This window comes from Malania oleifera, chromosome 5 (genome assembly GCF_029873635.1).
Source record: "Malania oleifera isolate guangnan ecotype guangnan chromosome 5, ASM2987363v1, whole genome shotgun sequence".
Taxonomy (NCBI): Eukaryota; Viridiplantae; Streptophyta; class Magnoliopsida; order Santalales; family Ximeniaceae; genus Malania; species Malania oleifera.
This window is the reverse complement of record NC_080421.1, coordinates 51,509,538-51,533,651: the sequence shown is the minus strand read 5'-3', so window position 1 is coordinate 51,533,651 and position 24,114 is coordinate 51,509,538. Positions and strand designations below refer to the sequence as shown.

Genomic DNA, 24,114 nt, shown 5'->3' with positions numbered 1-24,114 from the left:
CAAACCGTCGGCTGTTTCTTCTTGTAGCCCAGCTTCCTTGTTTTTACTCAGAATGCTTTCTGCGTATATGTGTTCCACTCAATATGAGCCATATACTACAATAAGTTTCACAAAGAATTCCATGCTTTACTACTGATTTCCGTTATTTTTTCAAATTAAAATCAAAATCAAAATTTCTGTACTTATGGAGCTTTGAAATTTGAGTCGAAATCAAAATTTAAGACCTTGCTTGGAGCTTTAATTTCTTTTGAAATCGAATGATTACAGGATTTAACTTTGATAGGAATCAGCTGGTATGTTCCTATGAAGGTTATTTCTTCCTTCCAGTGTAACTTAGCTTGTGACTCCATATGCAGCCTTAGTTGAGCTTCAAATCAAGCAGAAGCTTTTCTTATAGATACTTCATCTTTTGTTTAACCAGAGTTCAGTTCTTATTCATTAGTGTCCTTAAATGCAATTCAAGTTACTAGCTTTGACTTATGTTTTCCCTCGCTGTGGAATGACATTCAATTTGGTCATTCTGTTTTGGAAGGGGATAGATTTACTTTGTCACTTTACCTCTTGGTGCTGGGTTTCTTAATTCTATTTTATGGTGGTGGTTGGGGTGAAATAGTTTGAAATTGTATGAATTTAAAATGGACGATACATGATAAAATGATGGGGGGATTTTGAATCTTTTTTTTTTTTTATTCTTGTTTTTTGCAAAATTTCTCTGGGATGAAATTAATGTACTGCTTTCTTTTTGCTGTCATATTTTTTCTTAGAATGTGGCTTGGCTTTAGGGAGATATGCCACATAGTTTGGTCACTCTGGATGTCCCAAGTTTGAGTATGTTGTACAGTAATCTAGCCTGTAATTTTAATACCTAAGAGAGGAGCTAACCACGTTAGTTCTTTCTATGTTTTTGATACTTTGTCCAGGGATTGATGGCAGGAGTTTACCTAGAGTGAACACTTTGCCAGTGGGGATATTGAATGTTGACAGATTAGAGTCAAGTTCAAGTCAGCTTAAATTAGACAGGTCCAAAACTGAGAGGCATAGACATCATAACATATTTGCAGAAGAAGCAGCACAAATTTTTGATGACAAAATTTCTGTCCAGCAGAAGGTATTATTTACCACAGTAATCTTTATATTTGTTTGAATGCAAACAAATCATGCTTGAGTTTCTTTATAATGGAACCCTGTTGAAGAGAATACTTTTTGTTGCTTTGATTTTATGTTGGAGGGCTTTTAATATTTAGACGATTACTAACTTGTTCAAGGAACTGATTGAGCTATGTGGTTTTTTCTCTCTTAATGCACTTCTAGAAAATCTTGATATTTCAGGCCTCTGGTTTGATGTTTCACATGTATTTTTGGATGGATCCTTTCTGGTGGATTTATTGGAAACAAAGGGGAAATTTGTTATACCTTCGCCGTACCCCTCATGATTTTGGCTGTTATTCTCTATCTTTTTGTTTTATCTTATTTTATATTATTTATTTATTTATTATTTTATTGGCTGTTTTCATTGAAACACTTAGGTAGGAATTCTTGTTCCCTTATCTTGAATTTCCCATTTTTTCCGCTCTTTTGGTAAATTCTTATTTCTCGTCAAAATTATTTTTAACGTATTCATCTTTTTGTTTCCCCAAAATTCACTGAGTCATTTGGTTCTTAGTTCCTACTATGATTAGATTTTGAAGATGCCTATTTATCCTTCTAGAATCTCGATTTTGGCAACATTGCATTCTTTTGGTCCTTGATGCTGTAGTATTGGATTAATCCAGTCTGGTTTGTCTGTATCTTTGTTCTTTCCATGCTTGGTAGGTATTCTTAGTTTCAGGAGGTGTTTGCTCAAATAAATTACTTCTTATTATTTGAGTTACAAAAAACATTTAGTTATTTGAGTTGTAAGTGACATAATTGTCATCTCAAATGCCTCCTTACCTCCATACTGTTAACAGCCTTTTGTTCCAACTGAATGGAGTTCCTTGAACTTGATAAGGCACTGTGGGCATATTGTTGTCAAATTTATCTTATGTACATGGTCATGCAGCTTTAAATGGGATGTACAAGCATTATTTAATTTTATATTGACCAATTGTTTTACATCTCTGTTGTGAAGGAATGTTCCACATTTTAATCCTATGAATAATATAGCATATTTGCTTTCTGGTTCTGGTGTACTTAATTGAAGTTTTCATTTGATTATGATATTTGATGTTCTTTGTTTTTGTGAAAGTTGGAGTGATGATTATTCTATTTTACATTTTTTTCCATTCTCGCTAGTGAATATGTTGATTCTGTTTGAATTATTGTTTTGGCTGATAGTTTTTGAAGCCTGATTTTTTCTTGAAGGTTGATTTGTTTTTTTAAACGTCACAACCCAATTTTGTTATACTTATGTGCAGACAAACTTTTGGGCGTGGCTATAAATTATAAACTGAAGAAGGGAAGGAAGCATAGCAGTGCCGCCAGGATAGAATACTTTTTTTTCTTTGACTTTTTGTTGAAGGGGTTATGAATTTGAAGATTACCACCTTGTTTAAGGAACTAGTTGGGTTATTCGGTCTCTAAACAACCATTTTTTATTTCCCCTGAGGCTTGATATGCATTTTGGCCCACAACCTAATAGCTTAATCTTTTAGGTAGTGGCAATCTAACATGGTATTAGAGCTAGGGGTGTACAAAATTTACTGAAAAACTGAAAACTGAAAATTGACCCGAAACCGGACCGAAATGCGTTTTGGTTCGGTTTTCCAGTTTTTGGTTTCAGTTTCAGTTCTTGAAAATAGGAGATTTTATTTTTCGGTTCGGTTTTGGTTTTGAATCCAAAACCGAAACCAAAACCGAACTGAAAAATCAATAAACTGAATTATCTAATAAAAATAATATATAAGTTGTGTAAAATATATGTTGAAACGAGGTTGCAAAATGTTTTTTATATTAATAAATTCGAGTTGCAAAATATTAGTATTTTATAATAATATTTTGCCTATGAATCCCCTTTGTCTTTTATTTTTTTATGATTTTGTTTCTTCCTGTCATCTATTGAATACTCATTTTAATTTAATAATAATGTTAAAGTGTGAGTGCTAAATAGGGATGATTATATAGAGATGAGGCCGCTCTCCCACTTTATGAGTTTTGATGTGGGACAAGGTCAACCAAGTGAGAGAATACCCAGTGCTACTCTGCATGTATCCCATCTTTATTGTCCCACGTCGGAAATGCTGAAAAAATTCAACCTCTCTCTTCTTATAAATATAGGTTACCACCCATCCAGATTGCTCACTGCTCAGGCAAGGCTTGCATGTCCAACTACTCTTGGCTCATTGTATATTTAATAGGAATTTAATGGCAGAACTTTGGATTATGCCTATGGTGTATTGAAAATGGTTTAAATGGTTCAATAACCAAACCGAACTGTAAAACTGTATTTCTGTGCAGTAAGAGAACCGCCGGTTGTGGTTTGGTGTTGGTTCAGTAATTTAGATAACTGAAAGTTTTGGATGGGTTTTCGGTTTTGCTCATAACTGAACTGCACAGAACCATAACCAAATCGCACTGAACGGAGTACACTACTAATCAGAGCTATGGTTGCTAGGAGGTCCTGGGTTCCAGTCTTGTTGCGCGTGTTTAATGTATGCTTAAAATATTAGTCTGTTCCCAATATGGCTGTTATTCATTGTTTGTTTCTTCTTCATGTGCAATTGGGTTGCACATGCGGGCAAGTGCTAAGGCTTGATATATGTTGTCAGCCCGCAACAACTTAACATCTTAAGCTTTTGGGTAAAGTGGTAATCCAATATTATCTCTCTCTTAATCCGCTTCTAGAATTCTTGATATTTCAGGCTTTGTGGTTTGATATTTCTTCTATCTTAAGTGGATTTTTTTGGGTGATAAGCCACATAGTTGTCATCCTAAGCAGTCCCTTAATTCCATATTGTTAGCATCCTTTTGCTCCTACTAAATAGAGTTCCTTGAACTCGACAATGCACAGTGAGCATATGGTTCTCTAATTTAATTTAGGTATACGGTTATGCAGCTATAAATTTGATGTGCAAGTGTTATTTAATTTTCTATTAAACATTTGTTTTAAATTTAGTTGTGTTTGTGGTCCTTTGGATAATACAACATATTTTTTTCTTTTGGCTCTGGCATGCTTTATCGGAATTTTAATTCAATAATGGTATTCAATGTTCTTTTTTCCTTGCGAAGGTGAGAATCATTGATGATTACAATATCTTTTGTATGTTACATTTCCTCATGCACCCCTATGAACTGTTGATTCTGTTTAACTTATTGTTTTGACTGATTTGTTTGAAGCATGGTTTTCTTTTTTAAACATCACAACTCAATTTGTTGTACTTATGTGACCATAAACTTTTTGAATCTGGACAGCTTAAATTGTTGAACAGAATAGCTACTGTGAAAGATGATGGAACTGTAGAGCTTGAAGTACCAGGGGATATTGAAGACCAAACTTTTGGTGTTAAATCTCAAGATGTTTGTAATGAAGTTGTTGATGACGAACCTCTTGAGTCAATGGACCTTCAGTACATACCGCCGTTGCAAATAGTAGTGCTTATTGTTGGAACACGTGGTGATGTGCAGCCATTTATTGCTATCGGAAAACGTTTGCAGGTTATGATAATTTGTCTTTTTGCAAGTTTATAATTGTCACCAGTGTATCTTTGTCTTCATCATCTTCTTCTTCCTTGGAGTTCTATATGTGGATAACTAGAACTAAATATAAATAATTTCCAGTCCTAGTACTGGAATATGATCCTCGTAATCCATTAGTCTATAACATATTTACTTAAACAGGCCATCTAAACTTTTCTTATTATGCTCTGGTCTACATCGATGAAAATGGTATGCTAAATGAAATTTGATAAGTTCACGGTGATTATAAGAAATTTAAGGAGCTTTTTTCTCTTCTTCTTTTGTTCATGACTAGTAAGAGTGACACCTTATAGGAGGATTGCTCTTGATTGTGGGGATATTTATCCTTTGAGGAAGATTAGAACATGCAATGCAGAATCAGCATGAATATACTAACAGTTCCCCTTATGCTGGAGCATACACATTGTGATGGCTTAGCTTCTTATTATTTCTCTGATTTTAAGATCACTAAAAAATTTGGTTAATTAACAGATTATGTGTAAGCTGCACATATATCTCCACTTTCGAGCTTCTCAAATGGCGGTCAACCGTAATATGGGTTGCCCTCTCATAATAAACTGGATCATTTGCAATGCAGGCAGTAGCTTGATTATCACAGTGCAAGTGCACACATTGCTAGACTGGTTTGGTTTTTTTTTTCCCCTTTGATAAACAGAAATTTATTAGAAGAGATAAGAATGTACAACAGAAGAAAGTGGAAAAGAGAGAAAACCAGGACCATATGAAATCCTCCCTTTACAACGATAACAAAAAATTACATCAGGAGATCATCATAATCTGATAGCCAAGTCAATGAAGTAGAGCCAACCGGTCCTGCTGCAGGTCTCCTCGAGAAACTTGACAAAGACAGCCATTAGCCCGAGATCCACAAAGACACAATATAAGCCACTCTACTCCAAAACTAAATTATTAGCTGTGGCCACCCCTTTGAAAATTTTGGCGTTTCTCTCCAGCCAAACACACCAAGTAATACCCATAATAGAGCAATACCACAAGGCTTTCTTGTCCTTCCATTTTCCAAAAAGCCTTCAAAGTGGAGGGACAAATCCAATCTTGGGTATGTTGCTCAGGGGGAGGATGGTAAAGTATGTAGGTTGCATAAGGCCATTTATGGTCTTAAGTAGTCTCCTTGAGCCTGGTTTGACAAATTTAGTGTTGTAGTCTCTGCATGTGGCTTTATTCAGTGCTACTCTGATCATTCGTCTTTTGTCTGCAAAATGGAGACAGGTGTGGTACTTCTAGTGCTTTATGTTGCCGATATTATCATTGCTGGAAGTGGCCAAAGCGGGATTGCAGATGTAAAGCTGTGGCTTCAAGCAAAATCTCAAATCAAAGACTAGGGTATTTTGTGTTACGTTCTTGGTATTGAGATTCTACAGTGTAGGAAAGGATTGGATCTATGAAAGGATTGAATCTATCTCAGCGAAGATATACATTGAACTTGTTAAGTGAGACTGGTTTGTGGGGAACTAAACTAGCTGATACTCCTATGGATTCCAATGTGAAGTTGTCAAGGGATGTTGGATTGGAATTTGTAGGCAAATGTCAGTATAGGAAGTTGGTTGGAATGTTGATCTACTTGACTATCACTATACCTGACACATCTTTTACAGTGGGGCTGGTGAATCAATTTATGGAAAATCCTAATCAACCGCCTTGGGATGCTGTTTGTAGGGTTTTGCTGTATCTCGAAGGCTCTCCCGGCAAAGGTTTGATATATAAATATAATATAAATTTTGATATTGCAGGATACTTTAATGCATATTGGGCTGGATCTGTTGATGATTGAAGGTCTACTGCTGGATATTGTACATTTGTGGGAGGTAATCTTCTTTCCTGGCGTATCAAGAAACAAACTACCTTGCAAGATCTAGTGCTGAAGCGGAATATCAAGCTATGGCCTGTACTATGAGCGAGCTTATGTGGCTGCAGTCTGTTATATGTCAGAGATGGGATTCTTAATGAAGCCGATAGATATGTTTTGTGATAATCAAGCTGCCATTTATATTGCTAGCAATCTAGTGTTTCAAAGCACATTGAAGTTGACTATCATTTTGTGAGGGATTCTCTGTTGAAGAAGGTTGTGAGGACTCCCTTTGTACAAAGCCGTTATTTAAGCTCGCCTTGCCTAATGGTTGTTACAAGTTGGAGTTAGGTGATATGTACACACCCCTAACTTGGGGGGAACTTGGGGGGAGTGTTAGAAGAGAATATGTTATTTTAGGCTTTTGGTAATTAGGTTATGTTAATGGGGGTATTTTTGTCCTTAATACTTTATTATTATTAATAAAATTTAAGAGGGCAGACCTGAAGCTGTATGTAGATTCCAGGAAACTGCAGCTCAGTTTTCTTTTCTTTTCTCTTCTTCTTCTCTTCTTTTCTCTCTTTCTCTTGTTCTCCCCTCCATCTCTAACTTTACAACAACATTCTTATTGAAAATTATGATGTTGAGCAGCATCTTGGAGTTAAAGATGTCTAACTTAATAAGCGCAAAACTATCAGAAGTCTAACTTAGTCATAAAATGGCTCTCTTATATTTGGTAGCTGTAGCAAGGGCAAGTGTGGCATAATGAGGACGTGAATGCTTGCCATGAAGATCATAGCTGGAATACCCTCATGATCCATTGTGAATCCTGATTTGAACTTTTCATAGACGTAATTCATGCAGGCTTTTACAGGCTTATGATGCTTGAAAGCAAGAAAAATAATTTTAGAAGCCTGAATAAACTAAAAATCTACATTTCTAACTAACAGTATGCAGAATCTAGATGTCATCCTAATGAAAACAATTCCAAAGAAATTAGAAAAATTACAGTAAAAATTACCAAAAAATAGAAATATGCTGGCTTGCGTGCTGTTTTATAGTGATAATCAATTGTTTGTTTTATGCTATTAGAGACAATAGACGGCGATATGGTTGTTAAATTTTGAGTTTATTTATGAGGATATTTGCATGCAGGACTATGGCCATCGTGTCAGGCTAGCAACTCATTCAAATTTCAAAGAGTTTGTCTTGACTGCTGGATTGGAGTTTTTTCCTTTAGGCGGAGATCCAAAAGTTCTTGCTGGTTGTATGTACCTCAATGCTAATTTCTTTTGACATGCAACTGGATGATCTCATGTGGATTCTTATGCGCACTTGAAAAGTATCTTTTGGGCATTATATGAAGCACTTGATGCAATAAATCATTGTCTTGTTTTTTCATATGATTTTGAGCCATATCTGGGCCCCGCGGTTCCTGGTGACAATGTTGAATTTCATCAAACCAATGCTGTTTTCCCAATCCCCATAGGTCTTGAGATGTAAATGCTAATAATATCTCACTTCATGTTGCGAATAAGGGGTAATGCAAGTTTTGAATATTTGACTTTAAATTGCGAATGAATGATGCAGGCATGATTTATTTATTTTTTATTTTTTATTTTTTTTGGGAAGACATTGTTATTGAAGGATTATTGATACAATGTTCCCCTTGCCTCCTCCCCCCCCCCCCCCAAAAAAAAAAAAAAATGCTTGATTAGAATTATATAAAAAGTGTTATTTTTTCCTCTTTTTTGAATGTTTCTTGACATGCCTTTTTACCAATAAATTAGCTGTCATCTTGTACATCTTATTAATACTATCACACACACACATGCACACAAACATTGCGTGAGGACGAATCATGTCAGAATGTATTAGTTCCTTTGAATTATATTGTCATCCCTTATAGAGATGCACATGTGCACACATAGTGTGAGGACGAATTCTATGGTCCTCTTTGCAAGCCCCCTTGGCATGGGAAACTAGACAAACTTCTAAAATATGGAAGAGATTTTCTGTTAAAGAAGGAAATCAGTTACTATTTACGTAGAAGCTTCTAATATTAAAGTTTAGAAGTTGCTGTGGTTTAGTAATCAACATTTAAGAACTAACATTTAATTTATCATGTGTGATTTGTGCTTAAATTTAGTAGAATCCAAATTACAATGGCATGGGACTTTGGATATAGTGAGAATCTTTTTTTCTTTTTCTTTGCATAGACCACTTACATTTTAACCATTTTTTTTTTTTTGAAAAATTATATTCAATAACATGTTGATTTTGCTACCTTTTTTATTATTTTTCTTGCCATTAGCATTTATTCATTCTTTGTCTGATCAGTTACGATAACATCGTCAACTAAACATATACAGGTGCACATTTACAGAGAGATAATTGCAAATAAACAACACACGCACACACGCACACATTCACCCACTCACCTGCCCCTTCTCCTCTGCAGGAAAAAAAAGTTTAGTTCTTCACAAACAAAAGTTTATATACCGAATGTTATGTCTTCTATTGCTATAAGGCTGTATTAATTGAAACATTATTTGGTCCTTTAATGTTGCGCATCCTTCAATATGTGTATACAGCCGGTAATTTTTTGAAGAATATGTATTATTGTTTCTTCATTGAATATATTATGTTTTACAAAATCAAGTATATCCCCTAGAGTTCCAAAATATGATCGACATTCTGATGCTGCGATGAATAATGCAAATGTTATTTATTGGTCTTAAAAACTCCTATGTAATGCTTTCGTACCTTCATTTTGATTAAAGTTCCTTGAGGAAACTTAGTACTTTGGAATCATGTTGGGAATATCATCTGTGTCTTGGATGCTTATCAGGTCTCGCTCTTGGTACTGAGACAACTGCTATTAATGTGTGTGCTAGAATCTTGTAGGTCTTGATAGATTTATTAAAGGGGACTTACATTGATATTATTTTCTTTTGTGAATTCAAGGTATGGATGTACTGGTAGTAAAGAGAGATTTTTGGCTTGTTGTGACTCAATGATATTTGGTTTCTTTTTTACTTGTCAAGACACAAATGATGAAGAGTTGACTAGGTTGAGAGAGAGGTCCCGCTTTTGGGGAAAATGGCACACTGCCATGTAATTCCCAATATAGTTGTTTTGGGTTGTTTTTTTATTGTGCCATTTTAGGATGTGCATTTTCTATTTTAGTGACCTTCGAAGACAAAGATTTGTTCTGAAATTGAAAAGCAATAAATATAATAAATTTGAATATTTTATTATTTATTTAGTTAGTCAAAACTTCCTTGTTTCTTGTTTTTTTAAGCCACATTTGAATTATTTTGTAACTTTTTAGACAATGAAGTTTGAACCATGCTGACATTTATGGCCATTCTTATCTTTGTAGTGTTTTTTTTTTTTCATTTTTTATTCATTTTTAATAATAATAATAATAATAATTATTATTATTATTATTATTATTATTATTATTATTATTTCCACGCTTTGTGCTTTTGAAATATTAACACAATTATTACTGAAGTTTATAGTGTGCTTTGTTTAGTTGAAACATTATTGCCTCCATATAACAAGAGTGAAAGGATGGTGGTTAAAATTTTGATTTTGAATTGAAGCCAGGTTAAAATCTGTACCTAGTTCAATTAATTTGCAACTCTTTCACAGAGTGATAAAAACATTATTCTTTGTTTATTTTTTTTTCTAAATTAAAAATTTCATTGAGGCCTCTGTTTAGTAATAGTGGTGCCCTATTGAAATTTTGTTTCAGGCTGTGGTTTCTTTTGGATATCCATTATCCATCACCATCAATGTAATTTTTAATTCACTTCTGTGCCTGCATTGTAATAGGGTATGAATCCTATATTCCATACCAAATTCCTCAGTTTGATGTTTTTTTTCTTGGAATTGGTTTCAGGGTTCTCCCTAAACCCTAGCCTCCCATAAACTCTCTCTCTCCCTCCTCACTGTTGTGAATCTTCTGCAATCAAGGTTCTCCTTTCTGTTGTTCCATCACGAGAACTTACAAATAGCATGCTATCTACTTTTTTCTTTGAACAAGTTCTCATAAATCATAATTTTAATGTTTCACCTCTGCTAGTATATTTTTTCAAAAGCTCAAGCCTTCTTGGAGTGGGATTGTTGATAAATTCCTGATGACACATCTATAACTTGTCTGGATAAAAATTATTCTGTTTCTTTTTTTTTTTTGATAAATAAATTGAATTTATTGAAAAAGTATCAAGGGGATGCCAGCCCAAATTACAGCAAATCAATCATCCTGAATGGGGTCCATTTTGCTAGCTAGTAACTGCCTTTAACCATTGCTCTTTGCTTGTCTGAAGCGTCGAGGTTGAATAAACACACTCCTTTTTTTTTTTTTTCCAAGCGCACTAGAAAATTGCGTAGGGAATGAGAGACAAAGCCTTTTTCTTCTCCTTTGTTGCCCGAATCCCTCTCCAACCCCAAAGTTCCCTTGAATAGAGTTGGTGGTTGTGGGTTCTTCATAAGCAGAGGGGTCTTTCTGGTCTAAGAGAAGGTGTCCTTTGTAGCAGTTGAAACATCAGACGAATAAATCGTCACTTTAATTGAGTTTCATGTTTGGGGTATTTTGGTAACTTTTGTGTTGCTGACTGTAGGTCATACTTGTGACTCTTGGGTCTTACATGGGGTCAAGTTATTGATAAATTTTTAATTATGTGTCTTATATATTGTTGTTTAATTGGCTTCTAGAAGTCTTTATTCTAAGGTTGGGTTTCAACTTTGCAAGGTAATAATTGGTCCCTTAGTTTCATTTTTTATATTCATGTATGAGTTTTTCAAATTTGAAGTTGGTGCAATAAAGACAGGAGTTGAATGATATTTGATTTGGGCAAGAGTGCCTTGTGTAGTTCTGGCTCTCAGTGCTCTTGCATACCATTTATAACAAAGTAACGCATCCTTCAACTCAAGTTTCCTCCAATTTCTTTGCAACTCCCAGACAAGTGTAGTGCCATTGATCCAGAGAAACAGCATGAATAGAAATTGAAGAATCTGTATGACAAGGAATTGGCTTACCATCTCCACCACTGAAATAGTGCATGCCATCTTTCTAAAGCCCTCCACCAAACCTCTTCTTAAATAACACTATAAGAACGAAAGAAGGTTAGGAGCACTTATGGGTTTAGTTAATTGACTAGCTAATGACATGTTACAGAGAAATTTATAGATGAAAGAGGAACGGAAGGAAGCAAAAGAATACTGCCTCAACTAGAAACCGATGTTAACTATACTATCTACAAGAGTAACCTTAGAGTGTAAAGTAGTGGGTTTTGAGGATTGAAATAAATTAGGACTCCTTGTCACTTGGGACGAGGCGCCGGATTGAATAATCTAGGGTGAGGATGTTGAAGAGGTTAGAACGTTAGAGGCCCAACTTTATGTGAATGAGCCATAGTAAAAACTGAGTTGAGTTGTTTAAAACTGAGTTGATTTGTTCAACCATGTGGACAAGATTGTTATACTCTTGGGATATGATATACGATGTACTCAACTTCCAAGTGGTTGTGTGCACTCCAAGTTAGCAATAGAATTGCACTTGGCAAGAGACTTATTGGAAAAGTATGTCCATGGAGATCCCAAGTGATGAATAACATAGTTTTCCTCGTCACAATGTGTGCAAATGCGAGGATTTCCCTGACGAGTTCATCATCTTGATATAGTACCTTTGCCACGACTACCATCCAAACCTCATCCTTGTCCTTCAGCACTTTCCATACTACAGTTGTAGGCCATCCCAACCATGGCTGAACAAACACAGGAAAAGAAATTGAGAAGAGGGCTGAGAGCCATCTTTGATCCGTTGGATTCTAGCATATGCTTCATTGGTGGATGGTTTGGATTCCCCAGCAGGAATCTGATCACATATGGGTTGAAGCTCAATACTCAACCCTGACAAAAACTTGGCAGCCAAGAACTCTGCTCATTGCCTCTCAATCATCTCAACAATGGAACTAACTGGTTGGAAGTCATTGAGTTCATTCCTCAAACACTGTGCTATAATACTCAATGGATTTACCTTATTTGTAATATTTGAAGAACTTCTCAGACAGATAAAAAACTTGGGTTTGATTTTTATCTTGTGACTTGTGAGAACCTTTCACAAAGATCATTCCATGTGACCTTGGCTCTTATCATGTTCCATTTCAATTCGGGGCTCCATGCTATTCCCCAATCATACAAGCAATATGCATTCTCTTTCATCTAGTCTTCATTATCCTTCCTTTGTGGAGGTGGAGGAGAATGCAGCAGATACCTGGGGTTCCCTTTTTAATGTGCAGTCACAGTGCAGAAGAAGTTATTGAACGACTCAACCACTTTGATACGTGTGATTTGCACTTTAATTGGATCAGCAGAAGCTTTCTCTGTACGGAACCATCAGAACCATCCCCAATACACCACAATCAGCACACACTATACAAGGAATGAACAACACATCAACAACGCAGAATCAGGCACCACATATCAACACAAATAGCACTCTAGAACTTCAAGAAGTAGCAATGACCACTGGACTGAAGTTACCGTCTCCAAGAAGGAATCGCAGACATCAATGGTCTTTCATTGCCCTAGTTGGCTTTGACCACACAGAATGGAGCAGGAACTGCAGGGACTAACAGTGGTTCAGAACACTAAAAAAAATCTGGTTGCAGCTAGGAGCATATGCAGGCATGATGAGGAGATCACGTTCGCTTGTAACATCATAACAGTATCATCACTTGACAATCAATCAGATGAAGCATCCGAACAGCAGCAGCAGTCTGCAAGAAATTGTGACTGTATTTACATCAGCAAACTACCATGAGCCACATAACATCCACAGGAGTTGCTCATGGCTGAGAAGAGGAGATGAAACTGTAAATTATTTCCGAACCAGAGAAAAGATCTATATTTTGAGAGTCAACAAGGGAGAGAAAGGAAGAAAGGAAGAGAAGTGGCTGCAATTAAGTCAGATTAGTAAGGTTTGGAGAAGTTTAGTGCTCTGAAGCCATGTTGCAAATCTGATATAAGCTGAAGTTTTAATGAAGAAAATACAATGCTTAGGGTTCGAGAGGGAGAAGAGAAGTAGGGAAGTAGGGAAGAAGAGGTTACAGGCAGAAGAACAGTTGGCAGCCCTGCAGGGCTTAAGTATAGCTCCGGGTTTGCCCTCATGATATATCAATAATAGGGCGTGAAGGACAAATTATCCGCACTCACTTCACCTAATATTGCTAAAATAACATGATCTCTTCTAACATCTTTCAAACCCTGACTTCTGAACATACTTCCGGACCTATTCTGGCTTCCAATTGCAACAAAATGAACTCTAGTCTTCTTGCTCCTGAGTTTCCTGCAATCTATCTCCTTTGTGTTGGCCAGTCAACAGCCACTTCTTCTAACCTTAAAGCCCTTGCACATCTCACTTAAATTCACTGTAATCCTTTCTCTGTCTCATGGCTATCAAATCTGCAACATTGCAGCTTAGTTTTCTAAGCTTTGCTACATCACTCTATATTATGCTAAGGAGTTGCTATATGTGCATGTGGGTGCGTACTCATCTGCAGATACATCGATCTGTACTTATACAATGTGAAATATGAATGTATCTCATTCATTCTCTGCCTTATAGCATGCTTTTGTTTGATTAAAAATAGTTTTTTTTTTTGCGCTGTCAGTTGTATTTTTTTGTTTAAATAATCAATAGGTTTGGGAGTGAAAGTTGTTTTTTGATTGGAATGAATGCTTGAAACATAAGTTTCTGCTCTGGTGGCCAAGTAAATAATTTTGAAAATGATTATTGTAATGCTGAGGTTTGGATTGCTTAGTTAATTTTCCAGTAATGTGTCCTCTTTTATTGGTTGCAGATATGGTTAAAAATAAAGGCTTCTTGCCATCTGGACCTTCTGAAATACCAATTCAGCGAAATCAAATGAAGGAAATTATATACTCATTACATCCTGCATGCAAAGACCCTGATCCTGATTCTGGTGTTCCCTTTAAAGCAGATGCAATTATTGCCAATCCACCTGCATATGGTTAGATTCTGCAAATTTTAATATATCATTTGACTTGTTTGCATTTCTATATTCATTTATCACCCAGAACAATGGAAAAATAGAAATTGATGAGAGCTCAAAAAAATTGACATAATAATTGACTCTGTACCCAGCATTCACTTTATGTCATGGTTTGGTAATTGAGTAGATCTGTTTGGGCTTGATCCCAACGATTTCAGATTCACTGCATGAGTTCCAATGCACTATTTTGATCTATGGGTACTATATTTGTTAAATCATTGGCCATTAATATCTTAGTTCCCCTTTCCGGCTTTGTCTTTCTGAGGACTATTTAGTTTGTGATTGGCCTTGCTGAGTTTCTTATCAGCATCCATTGTGATGATTTTATTTTATTTCACTACGTAGGAATTTATATTCTGTGAAAGCATAAGTTATTTATTTCTGCAGTTGTACATCCTTTCTTTTGAGCATTTCATTTTCTTGGAAGGTTAATGCCTTCTGTTATTTTCTGAAATAACTCTGTTTTAGTATATTTCCACTCCATTGATCATTTTTAACAAAAGAACTTGTTCAACTGAAATTTGTTTGCTAAAAATTACTAATTTGACTAAATGTTTCTTCAGGGCATGTTCATGTTGCAGAGGCATTAAAAGTACCGCTTCATATATTTTTCACAATGCCATGGACGTAAGTTTTGCATGGGTAATGTAATTTTACGAAGATAAATATATCGTTGTTATGCAGCCAATGCTATGGTTTAATTTTTGAAATTTGAGCTTCCTTCATGAACCTATCGGTTGTTTATTGCACCATATGGTTAGACAGTAGCTTTTTGGAGATCTATTTTTCATTTATTTATATCCTCTTTGTCACCAGGCCAACTAGTGAATTTCCACATCCTTTGTCCCGTGTCAAGCAACCTGCTGGATATAGAGTGAGCCCCTTGAATAGTTGAATTCCGTTGGTTGTCTGGTTCTATGGCAGCTTTGGCTCCCCTTCCTCTTTTCTTTGTTTCTCTCTCTCCTCCTATCTTTTACTTTTTAGAATCATGGTTTTTCTCAAATAATTTTTTGCTTTATGGGAATTTTGCAGCTTTCATATCAAATTGTTGACTCGTTGATTTGGCTTGGAATACGAGACATGATAAATGATGTCAGGAAGAAAAGGTTGAAGCTACGGCCTGTCACATATTTAAGTGGTTCGCAAGGATCTGACTCTGATGTGCCACATGCATACATATGGAGTCCTCATCTAGTTCCCAAACCAAAAGGTGGTTTGATATAGCTTGTGCTGCATAGTGGTATACCATTTAGGATTCACTTTCAATTGTTGAGAAAAAATTTTCCTGGATTGCTTCAGCTTAAATTTTTTTTTTGCTTTTTAAGTTGCAACATAGCTTAATTACTTATGTACTATTTCACATTTGTTCCTTTTGGTTCTTTTCCTGCTTTCTATTTGGTTTTGTTAACTGTTCCTTGAAACATTTTGAGGGTGAAGTTGCTCAGTGAATTTCTGCTTCGTGGATTATTTATTTTGTTGGATATAATTTAAGTTTTTAAACTTTCTGTTCTTATTTATAAAACTGAAATGTGTTGTTGATGAGATTAAGACTTATTTTATTTCGGTGCTTATATAAAAATTTTCTAGCAGTCTCATTCGTTCACTGTCTTTCTCTCATATTCATCTCTCTGCCCCCCCACCCCTCACATGCACACACGTGCCATCAGGACCAAATGACTATGACGATGTGACCCTCACATGGACACGCCCTAATACCATATGACAACAAGAAGAAGAAAAGAAAATGCTTAAGTTCCACCCGGTGTGGTAAGCTATGCATCACTTCTTGCTGTTGTGCTCAATTAGAGCAACATCCAAAAAGTTGTTGTGCCATAAAATTCTTTCTTGCTTCATCAATCAAAATTATTCTATGTGTACTCCTAGCATCCAACATCAATTGCACCTCTCTCACTGGTGTGCTGCCTGGTCTGCATTGCCAATAACCCTAGTTAAGGTCTGTCTGTCCTATCACTAAATTAAATGGCTATGGAACAATCATTCATCTCTGTTGTACATGACTAGGACTGCATTTAGGTGATTCTTCTTTGGCCATATCTGGACTTATTATGGACGAAGGCTATTTTTAGACGACTTTCTCTTGCATGGTCCTTGTGTTGGTGCTGCTGTCAGCAGCTTATCAATATACTTTTTTCTTGTTCTATCTCTAATTTGTTCTTATCTATTTTGCAACTTCTTTTTCAATATTATCATCATTGTTTATTCAATTGTCACAAAACTGAGGTCTTTTGAACCCCTGTAATATGCAATTTGGATCCCATGATTTTTCACATAGTTGATTATTACTGCAATGAAAAATTAATCAATTCAACAAAATTTCTTTCTGTTGTAAAACATATTTATGTGAATGACTATCTAAATAATAGGTTACAACTTTTGGTATGCCCACATAATGGGTCATTATGTGGTTAACCTTTGGGATGCTAATGCATTTGCTTAAATAAGGACATTCTTGACAACAAAATGAGATAATAAGATGATTAGCAATATCTAGTTTCTGAAGAATTAGACTGTTGAATTTCTATAGCTCCAAATTTTTTTTTCCTCTTTTATTTCATTTACAACACGTTATCAGCACGATCAAGTCTCTAATGGTATAGTAAGTTTCGTTGGTATTATTCTAAGGTAAGAATCTTGTTTCCTTTAACATTTGTTTTCTATATAACTTTAGTTTTTCGTCAAACTATATTTATATGTTAACGATATCTTTTATCTTGAGTACGTGTCCTTAAATATTTTTATGTTGGGATATATGTGAGAATAACATTTCTATTTAATATTTACCTAACTTTGAATTTTTATTTGTTTTCAAAGTGACTTTATGATGTCAAACCTCACAAAGTTTGAATTCGTTGTCCTTGATATTTCTGGAAGAAATTATCTGCCATGGGTACTTGATGCTGATATTTACCTTAATGCTATGAATCTTGGAAGTACAATTAAAGAAAGAAATCAAGCATCCCTACAGGATCGCGCAAAGACAATGATTTTCCTTTGATACCATTTACACGAAGAATTGAAAATTGAGTACCTTACTATTAAGGATCCATTAGTCCTTTCGAACAATTTAAAGGGGATTTTGAACACTAAAAAACGGTAATTCTTCCAAAAGTTCGATATGATTGGATACACTTACGACTGCAAGATTTTAAAACTGTAAGTGAATATAATTCAGCCTTGTTCAAAATTAGCTCTCAATTGAAGTTATGTGGAGAAAAAATTGCCGATGATGATATGTTAGAAAAAACATATTCAACTTTTCATGCCTTGAATGTGCTCCTGCAGCACCAATTTTGAGAGCGTAGATTTACAAAATATTTTGAGCTAATTTCTTGTTTACTTGTGGCTGAACTAAATAGTGAGCTTTTGTTGAAAAATCATCAATCTCGTCCAACTAGCTCAACACCATTTCCTGAAGTGAATGTGGTTTTTTCTCAAGGTCGTGGACGAGGTCGTGGTGGTAAAAGGGGTCGTGGTAGGAAAAATTGTTGGACCCATGATGATCATCCTTCAAAGTTTGAAAGCAAAGGTGCTGAAAAGATTCAAAGGAAATGGGCAAAGAATAAAGAAAGCTCTGAAAAAAATAACAAAGTGCAAAATAATGACAATATTTGCTATGGGTGTGGAACAAAAGGTCATTGGTCTCGAATATGTCGCACTCCTAAACATCTAGTTGATCTTTACAAGGCATCATTAAAAGGAAAAGGGAAACATGTTGAAGTGAATTTGTCTAAACCCATTGATGCTAAGTATGAGTCTTCTTTGGATGTTTCTGATTTTTTTTTGAGGATCCTAGTGGCAAAATTGATCATTTGATTGGGGATGGAAATGTCTACTATTAAATTATCTTTATGTTTATGTTGTTTTGAAAAAAATTAACTTATGTAATTTTTTTATTAAAAGTTTTACATATAATATGCTTGGTAATATTTTGCTTTCTTTCCTAATTCTTAAATTTTACTTTTCATTTACTAGATCATACAAAATAAACTTGATAAAATGGAGGATGACATGTGTTTGGTGGACAGTGGCACGACTCACACAATTATTCGTGTTAAAAAATATTTCTTGCAATTAACATTAGCTAAAATTAATGTTAATACAATATCTGATTTTTCAAATGTAATAGAGGACTCTGGAAGAGTTCACATTATGTTTCCAAATGGGACAAAATTGTATATTGATGATGCGTTGTATTCTAGTAGATCCCGAAGAAATCTACTAAGTTTTAAAAATGTACATTGCAATGGATATCATGTTGAAACCAAAAATGAAGGAGATATGGAATATCTTTTTATTACATCTATAGTTTCAAACCAGAAGATCATATTAGAAAAAATTTCAAGTTTTTCATCTGACTTATATTTCACAAAAATAAGGATGGTTGAATCAAATTTTATGCACCGGAAGTGCTCCGAGCTTAGAAGTTTTATACTTTGGCATGATCGTCATGGCCATCCTGGTTCAACTATGGTGCGATGAATCATTGAAAATACACATGGACATCCATTAAAGGATCAGAAAGTTCTTTTACCTGGTGATTATTTTTGTACTTCTTGTGCTTAAGGAAAACTACTTGTTAGACCTTCTTCATCTAAATTATCTTTAGAGTCTCCATTTTTCTGTAAAGAATACAAGGGATACCACATGTAAGAAATCTAAATGCTGCTATTAGATAAACATAGGATCTTCATCATCATGATCTTCACATACGTGTATAATCTATAATGCGGAAAACATAAAATATACATACCGAGATTGTTCATGGCGAATACAAACTGATAAGAACGCTTGTAGAAACCATAGAAATCGTTTCTCTCGTTTCACCCTGATCTCTTTCTGTACTCCACCAAATTTATGGGAATATGACTGATGAACAGGAGATATGTGTGGTCCAAACCATCCATCTTGCGGACCATTTCAATATTTCATGGTTTTAATTGATGCTTCCACTCGATGGTCACATGTTTGTCTACTTTCAACCCGTAATGTTCATTTTGCTAAATTTTTTGCTCAAATAATAAAGTTAAGATCAAGTTTTCCTGATCATCCTACTCAAACTGTCCGTTTAGATAATGCAGGTGAATTTTCTTCAAAAGCATTTTATAACTATTGTATGTCAATAGGAATAAGTGTTGAACATTCTATTGCACATGTTCATACACAAAATGGTTTAGCGGAATCCTTCATTAAGCGTTTACAATTTATTGCTAGACCTATGCTTATGCGATCAAAGCTTCTTGCATCTGTTTGGGGTCATGCTATAGTGCATGCCGCGTCTTTGATTAGAATTAGACCAACTGCATATCACAAGTTTTCACCTTCACAACTTGTGTTTAACCACCAACCTAATATATCTCATCTTAGAATTTTTGGTTGCGCTGTATATGTTCCTATTGCACCTGCACAACGAAGTAAGATGGGACCACAGTGTCAGCTTAGTATTTATGTTGGTTTTGATTCTCCTTCTATCATTAGATATCTTGAACCACTAACATGTGATCTTTTTAGAGTAAGATTTTTAGATTGTCAATTTGATGAATCAGTTTTCCCGTCATTAGGAGAAGGAAAAGACAAAGGATTAAAAACAACAGAAATTTGTTGGAACACACCAACTTTGTCTAATTTTGATACACGCACAAATCAATGTGAACTTGAAGTTCAAAGAATAATTCATTTGCAGAATGCTGCAAATCAATCGCCAGATGTTTTTACAGACACCAAAAGGGTCACTCAATCACATGTTCCGGCCGCAAATATTCCTGCTAGATTGATTGTTCCTGAAGAACACCCAATGGGAATAACAACTAATGAATCTAAAGTGCGCCAGAAGCGTAGTAGACCAATTGGTGCAAAGGATATTGTTCCTCAAAAGAAAAAGGAAATGAATAAAAGTGACACTCCAAAAGAGTTCCTTAACACTCAAGAAGAGGTTAAAAGAAATATAGATCAACAATCCCATATATCCAAAAAAGCAACACCAGAAGTGGTTCTGGTACTGGAAAATTATGAGATCTCATTAAAATTTGGAAATATGTAGAGAAGAAATGAAGTTGTTGTTGATAATGTGTTTGCATATGCATTTGCTTTAGAAATTATTAATGATAATGAGCCTGAGCCTCAAACTATAGAAGAATGTCGATATCGAAATGATTGGCCAAAATGGAAAGAAGCAATACAGGCTGAGCTAGATTCATTAGCCAAACATAAGGTATTTGGACCAGTATTCCAAACACCCGAGAATGTCAAACTTGTTGGGTATAAATGAGTTTTTGAACGTAAAAGAAATGAAATGATTGAAATTGTGAGATACAAGGCGTGTCTTGTAGCACAAGGTTTCTCCCAAAGGCCTGGTATAGATTATAATGAGACCTATTCCCCTGTTATGGATGCAGTTGCTTTTAGATTTTTGATTAGTTTAACGGTTTCTGAAGGACTCAACATACGCCTTATGGACGTAGTAAAAATTTACTTGTATGACTCATTGGATAATGACATATATATATGAAAATCCTTGAAGGATTTAAAATGCTTGAAGCATATAATCCAAAATAACAGAAAATGTATTTTGTTAAATTATAAAAATTCTTGTATGGATTGAAGCAATTTGCACGAATGTGGTACAATCGTCTAGCAAATATTTGTTCAAAATTAGATATGAAAATAATCTTACCTGTCCTTGTGTTTTCATTAAGAAGATAAATTCTAGATTTGCTATAGTGACAGTTTATGTTGATGACATAAACATAGTAGGAATTCCAGAAGAGATCTCAACGACTGTTGACTACTCAATGAAAGAATTTGAAATGAAGGATCTTGGGAAGACAAAATTTTGTCTTGGTTTTCAAGTTGAACATTTAACAAGTGGAATTCTTATTCATCAATCATCTTATATAGAAAAAATTTTGAAACAATTTTATATGGATAAATCTTATCCATTAAGCTCCCCGATGGTTGTTCGTTCACTTGATGTGAAAAATGATCTTTTTTGTCCTCGAGAAGATGATGAAGAGATCCTTGATCCTGAAGTACCCTATCTTAGTGCAATAGGAACACTCTTGTATCTTGCAAATTGCATTAGACCAGATATAGCTTTTGCGGTAAATTTGCTGGTAAGGTTTAGTTTTACACCAACTCAGAGACATTGGAATGGAGCAAAACATGTTCTTCGTTATCTCCGCAACACATCTGATATGGGTTTGTTTTACCCAAAGGGAGTAAAGTTTGTGTTGAAAGGATATGTTAATGCTGGATGTCTTTTTGATTCTCATAAAGCTCGATCACAAACAGGCTATATTTTTACGTGTGGTGATATTGCTATCTCATGGCGATTTGTAAAGCAAACGATCATTGCTACCTCTTCAAAAATATTGACAGTTCACGTAGCAAGTCGTGAATGTGTATGGTGAAGAAATATAATCCAACACATTTTAAAGGGACAAGTAGATTATCACTGGAGAATGACACGCTAACAATATTGTACGAGGACAATGCAGCATGTATTGCACTAATCAAAGGTGGGTACATAAAAGGTGATAGAACTAAACATATTTCACCAAAATTCTTTTACACATGAACTTCTGAAGAAAGAAGATGTTGACATTTGTAAAATTCGTTCAAGTGACAACTCAATAGATCTATTCACAAAAGCATTGCCAACTTCAAATTTCAAAAACCCTGTACATAACATTGGAATGTGACAACTTGAGGACATTTCTTAATTGATTGTATTTTTTAGGGGAAGTATGAATACTGTACTATTTTTCCATCGTTAAGGTTTTGTCTCACAGGGTTTTCCTTAGCTAATGTTTTAATGAGGCATATTCATAATGTATAGTCATCCAAGGGGAAGTTTTATAAAACATGTATATTTATGTGGATGACTATCTAAATAATAAGTTACAACTTTTAGTATGCCCCCATAATGGTTCATTATGTGGTTAACCTTTGGGATGCCAATGTATTCACCCATATAAGGACATGCTTTACAATAAAATGAGATAATAAGATGATTAGCAACATCTAGTTCCTGAAGAACTAGACTGGTGAATTTCTATAGCTCCAAAATTTTTTTCCTCTTTTATTTCATTTACAACACTTTCAAAGTTTCATTTATATTTTTCTGCAGGTAACTTTTCTGCTATATTTCTTTTACTTTGTGGTTTACTAGGGACATAGGGTTGATGGAAGAGATAAAAATATTGCCGATGGGAGAGAAGTTAAAAAGAACGAGTATTGCCCCAGTGAGGTGCACACCCCTTTTTATATAACTTGTAAAATAATAATAAATTACTTAGTTTCCCTTATTAACTAATACAACTCTGACCACACTGCCCTCATGCTGAAGCATTGATATTTATGATGCCCAGCTTGTTACAAAGTTCTTAGAGGATCCCCAGCCTAAAGCTTCAGTGAAGATATCTTTCATTTGATCCCTTCACTAAGCAGTTACAAATTGTTTTATCACTATATATCTTTCAAATTTACAATCTGCTTCTATATGTCTAGTCTTTTTATGAAATATGGTTAGAAGCTATTTACATGGCAGCCTGCTTATCGCAGAACATCTTCAATGGTTTGTTTATGCAAGAATGTTGTATGGGCCATCTTGGAATTCTGTCTCTTAACTTGACCTTGCCACTGCATCTTGCTTCTAACTCTTCCAAGGAACTAAGTTCCCTTCTGAATATCCTTTCCTTGGTGCTTTCTTGCGATATTTTAGAATTTGCCACTCTGCTTCCAATGTTCTTGTCTAGGACCCCACACAAATTGACTGGAAACTCCCTACAGCAGAGAAATATAAGAGATGAGTTAAAGTTAGATAAATAAAGTTTCCAACAGACTTTCTGTATCTCCAGGGTTTTCAAACAATCGGCTGGTATTTTCCCAAGATTTAATATCGGGATCCATATGCGTATTCATTGGCTTGACCCGTAGGAGGTCAGTCTCTTAATAACTGGTTTGGTAACATGCTTCCTTTGGGAGAGAGCATTGCCTTCCTTGGATTTGGCAACTTATCTTCTTGAGAGGTAACATTGTTTTATGAGATTGTTAGTATAAAAATGTTGACCCAGGTAGCTCCTCAATTGCGCAATGCCAGTTGTACACTACCTGCAATAACAATGCTATCAACATACACAAAAATTAGTGTCACTCTGTATAAGAGACGGACAGGGTGATCAATTATTTCTTGCCTCATCCTAAACTCAGCACAGGAATATTGAATTTATTAAACCAGGCTCACTGGGATGGATTGAGTCCATAGATTGCCTTTTGAGTCAGTGAACCTTGCATGACTCCTCCCAAAGCAATAAACCCTCATGGATGCTCAATGTAAACTTCTTGTAAACAACCATGCAAGAAAATATTCTAACATGTAATTGATATGGTGGCCAATCCTTTCCAACAGCGAAAGACGGGATGTCTTGACAGAATTAAGTTGGGCTGCAGGAGAAAGGGTCTCAAAGCAATTGACCTTAAAAGTCCAAGTGTAAACTTAGCGACTACTAGAGCCTAAAGCCTCTCAATACT

The 24,114-nt window shown here is 35.2% G+C and overlaps 1 protein-coding gene across 1 annotated transcript in view; it reads left to right on the top strand.

The window, feature by feature from the left end:
- LOC131155541 (sterol 3-beta-glucosyltransferase UGT80A2-like) overlaps positions 1-24,114 on the top strand; it is a 71,531-nt gene that overhangs the window by 23,040 nt on the left and 24,377 nt on the right. Inside the window, exons 2-8 of the mRNA XM_058108761.1 lie at positions 921-1,108; positions 4,390-4,632; positions 7,634-7,745; positions 14,353-14,523; positions 15,129-15,192; positions 15,382-15,439; positions 15,598-15,775. Of these exons, the coding sequence (XP_057964744.1) occupies positions 921-1,108; positions 4,390-4,632; positions 7,634-7,745; positions 14,353-14,523; positions 15,129-15,192; positions 15,382-15,439; positions 15,598-15,775 (1,014 nt within the window). The remainder of the gene's footprint in view (positions 1-920; positions 1,109-4,389; positions 4,633-7,633; positions 7,746-14,352; positions 14,524-15,128; positions 15,193-15,381; positions 15,440-15,597; positions 15,776-24,114) is intronic.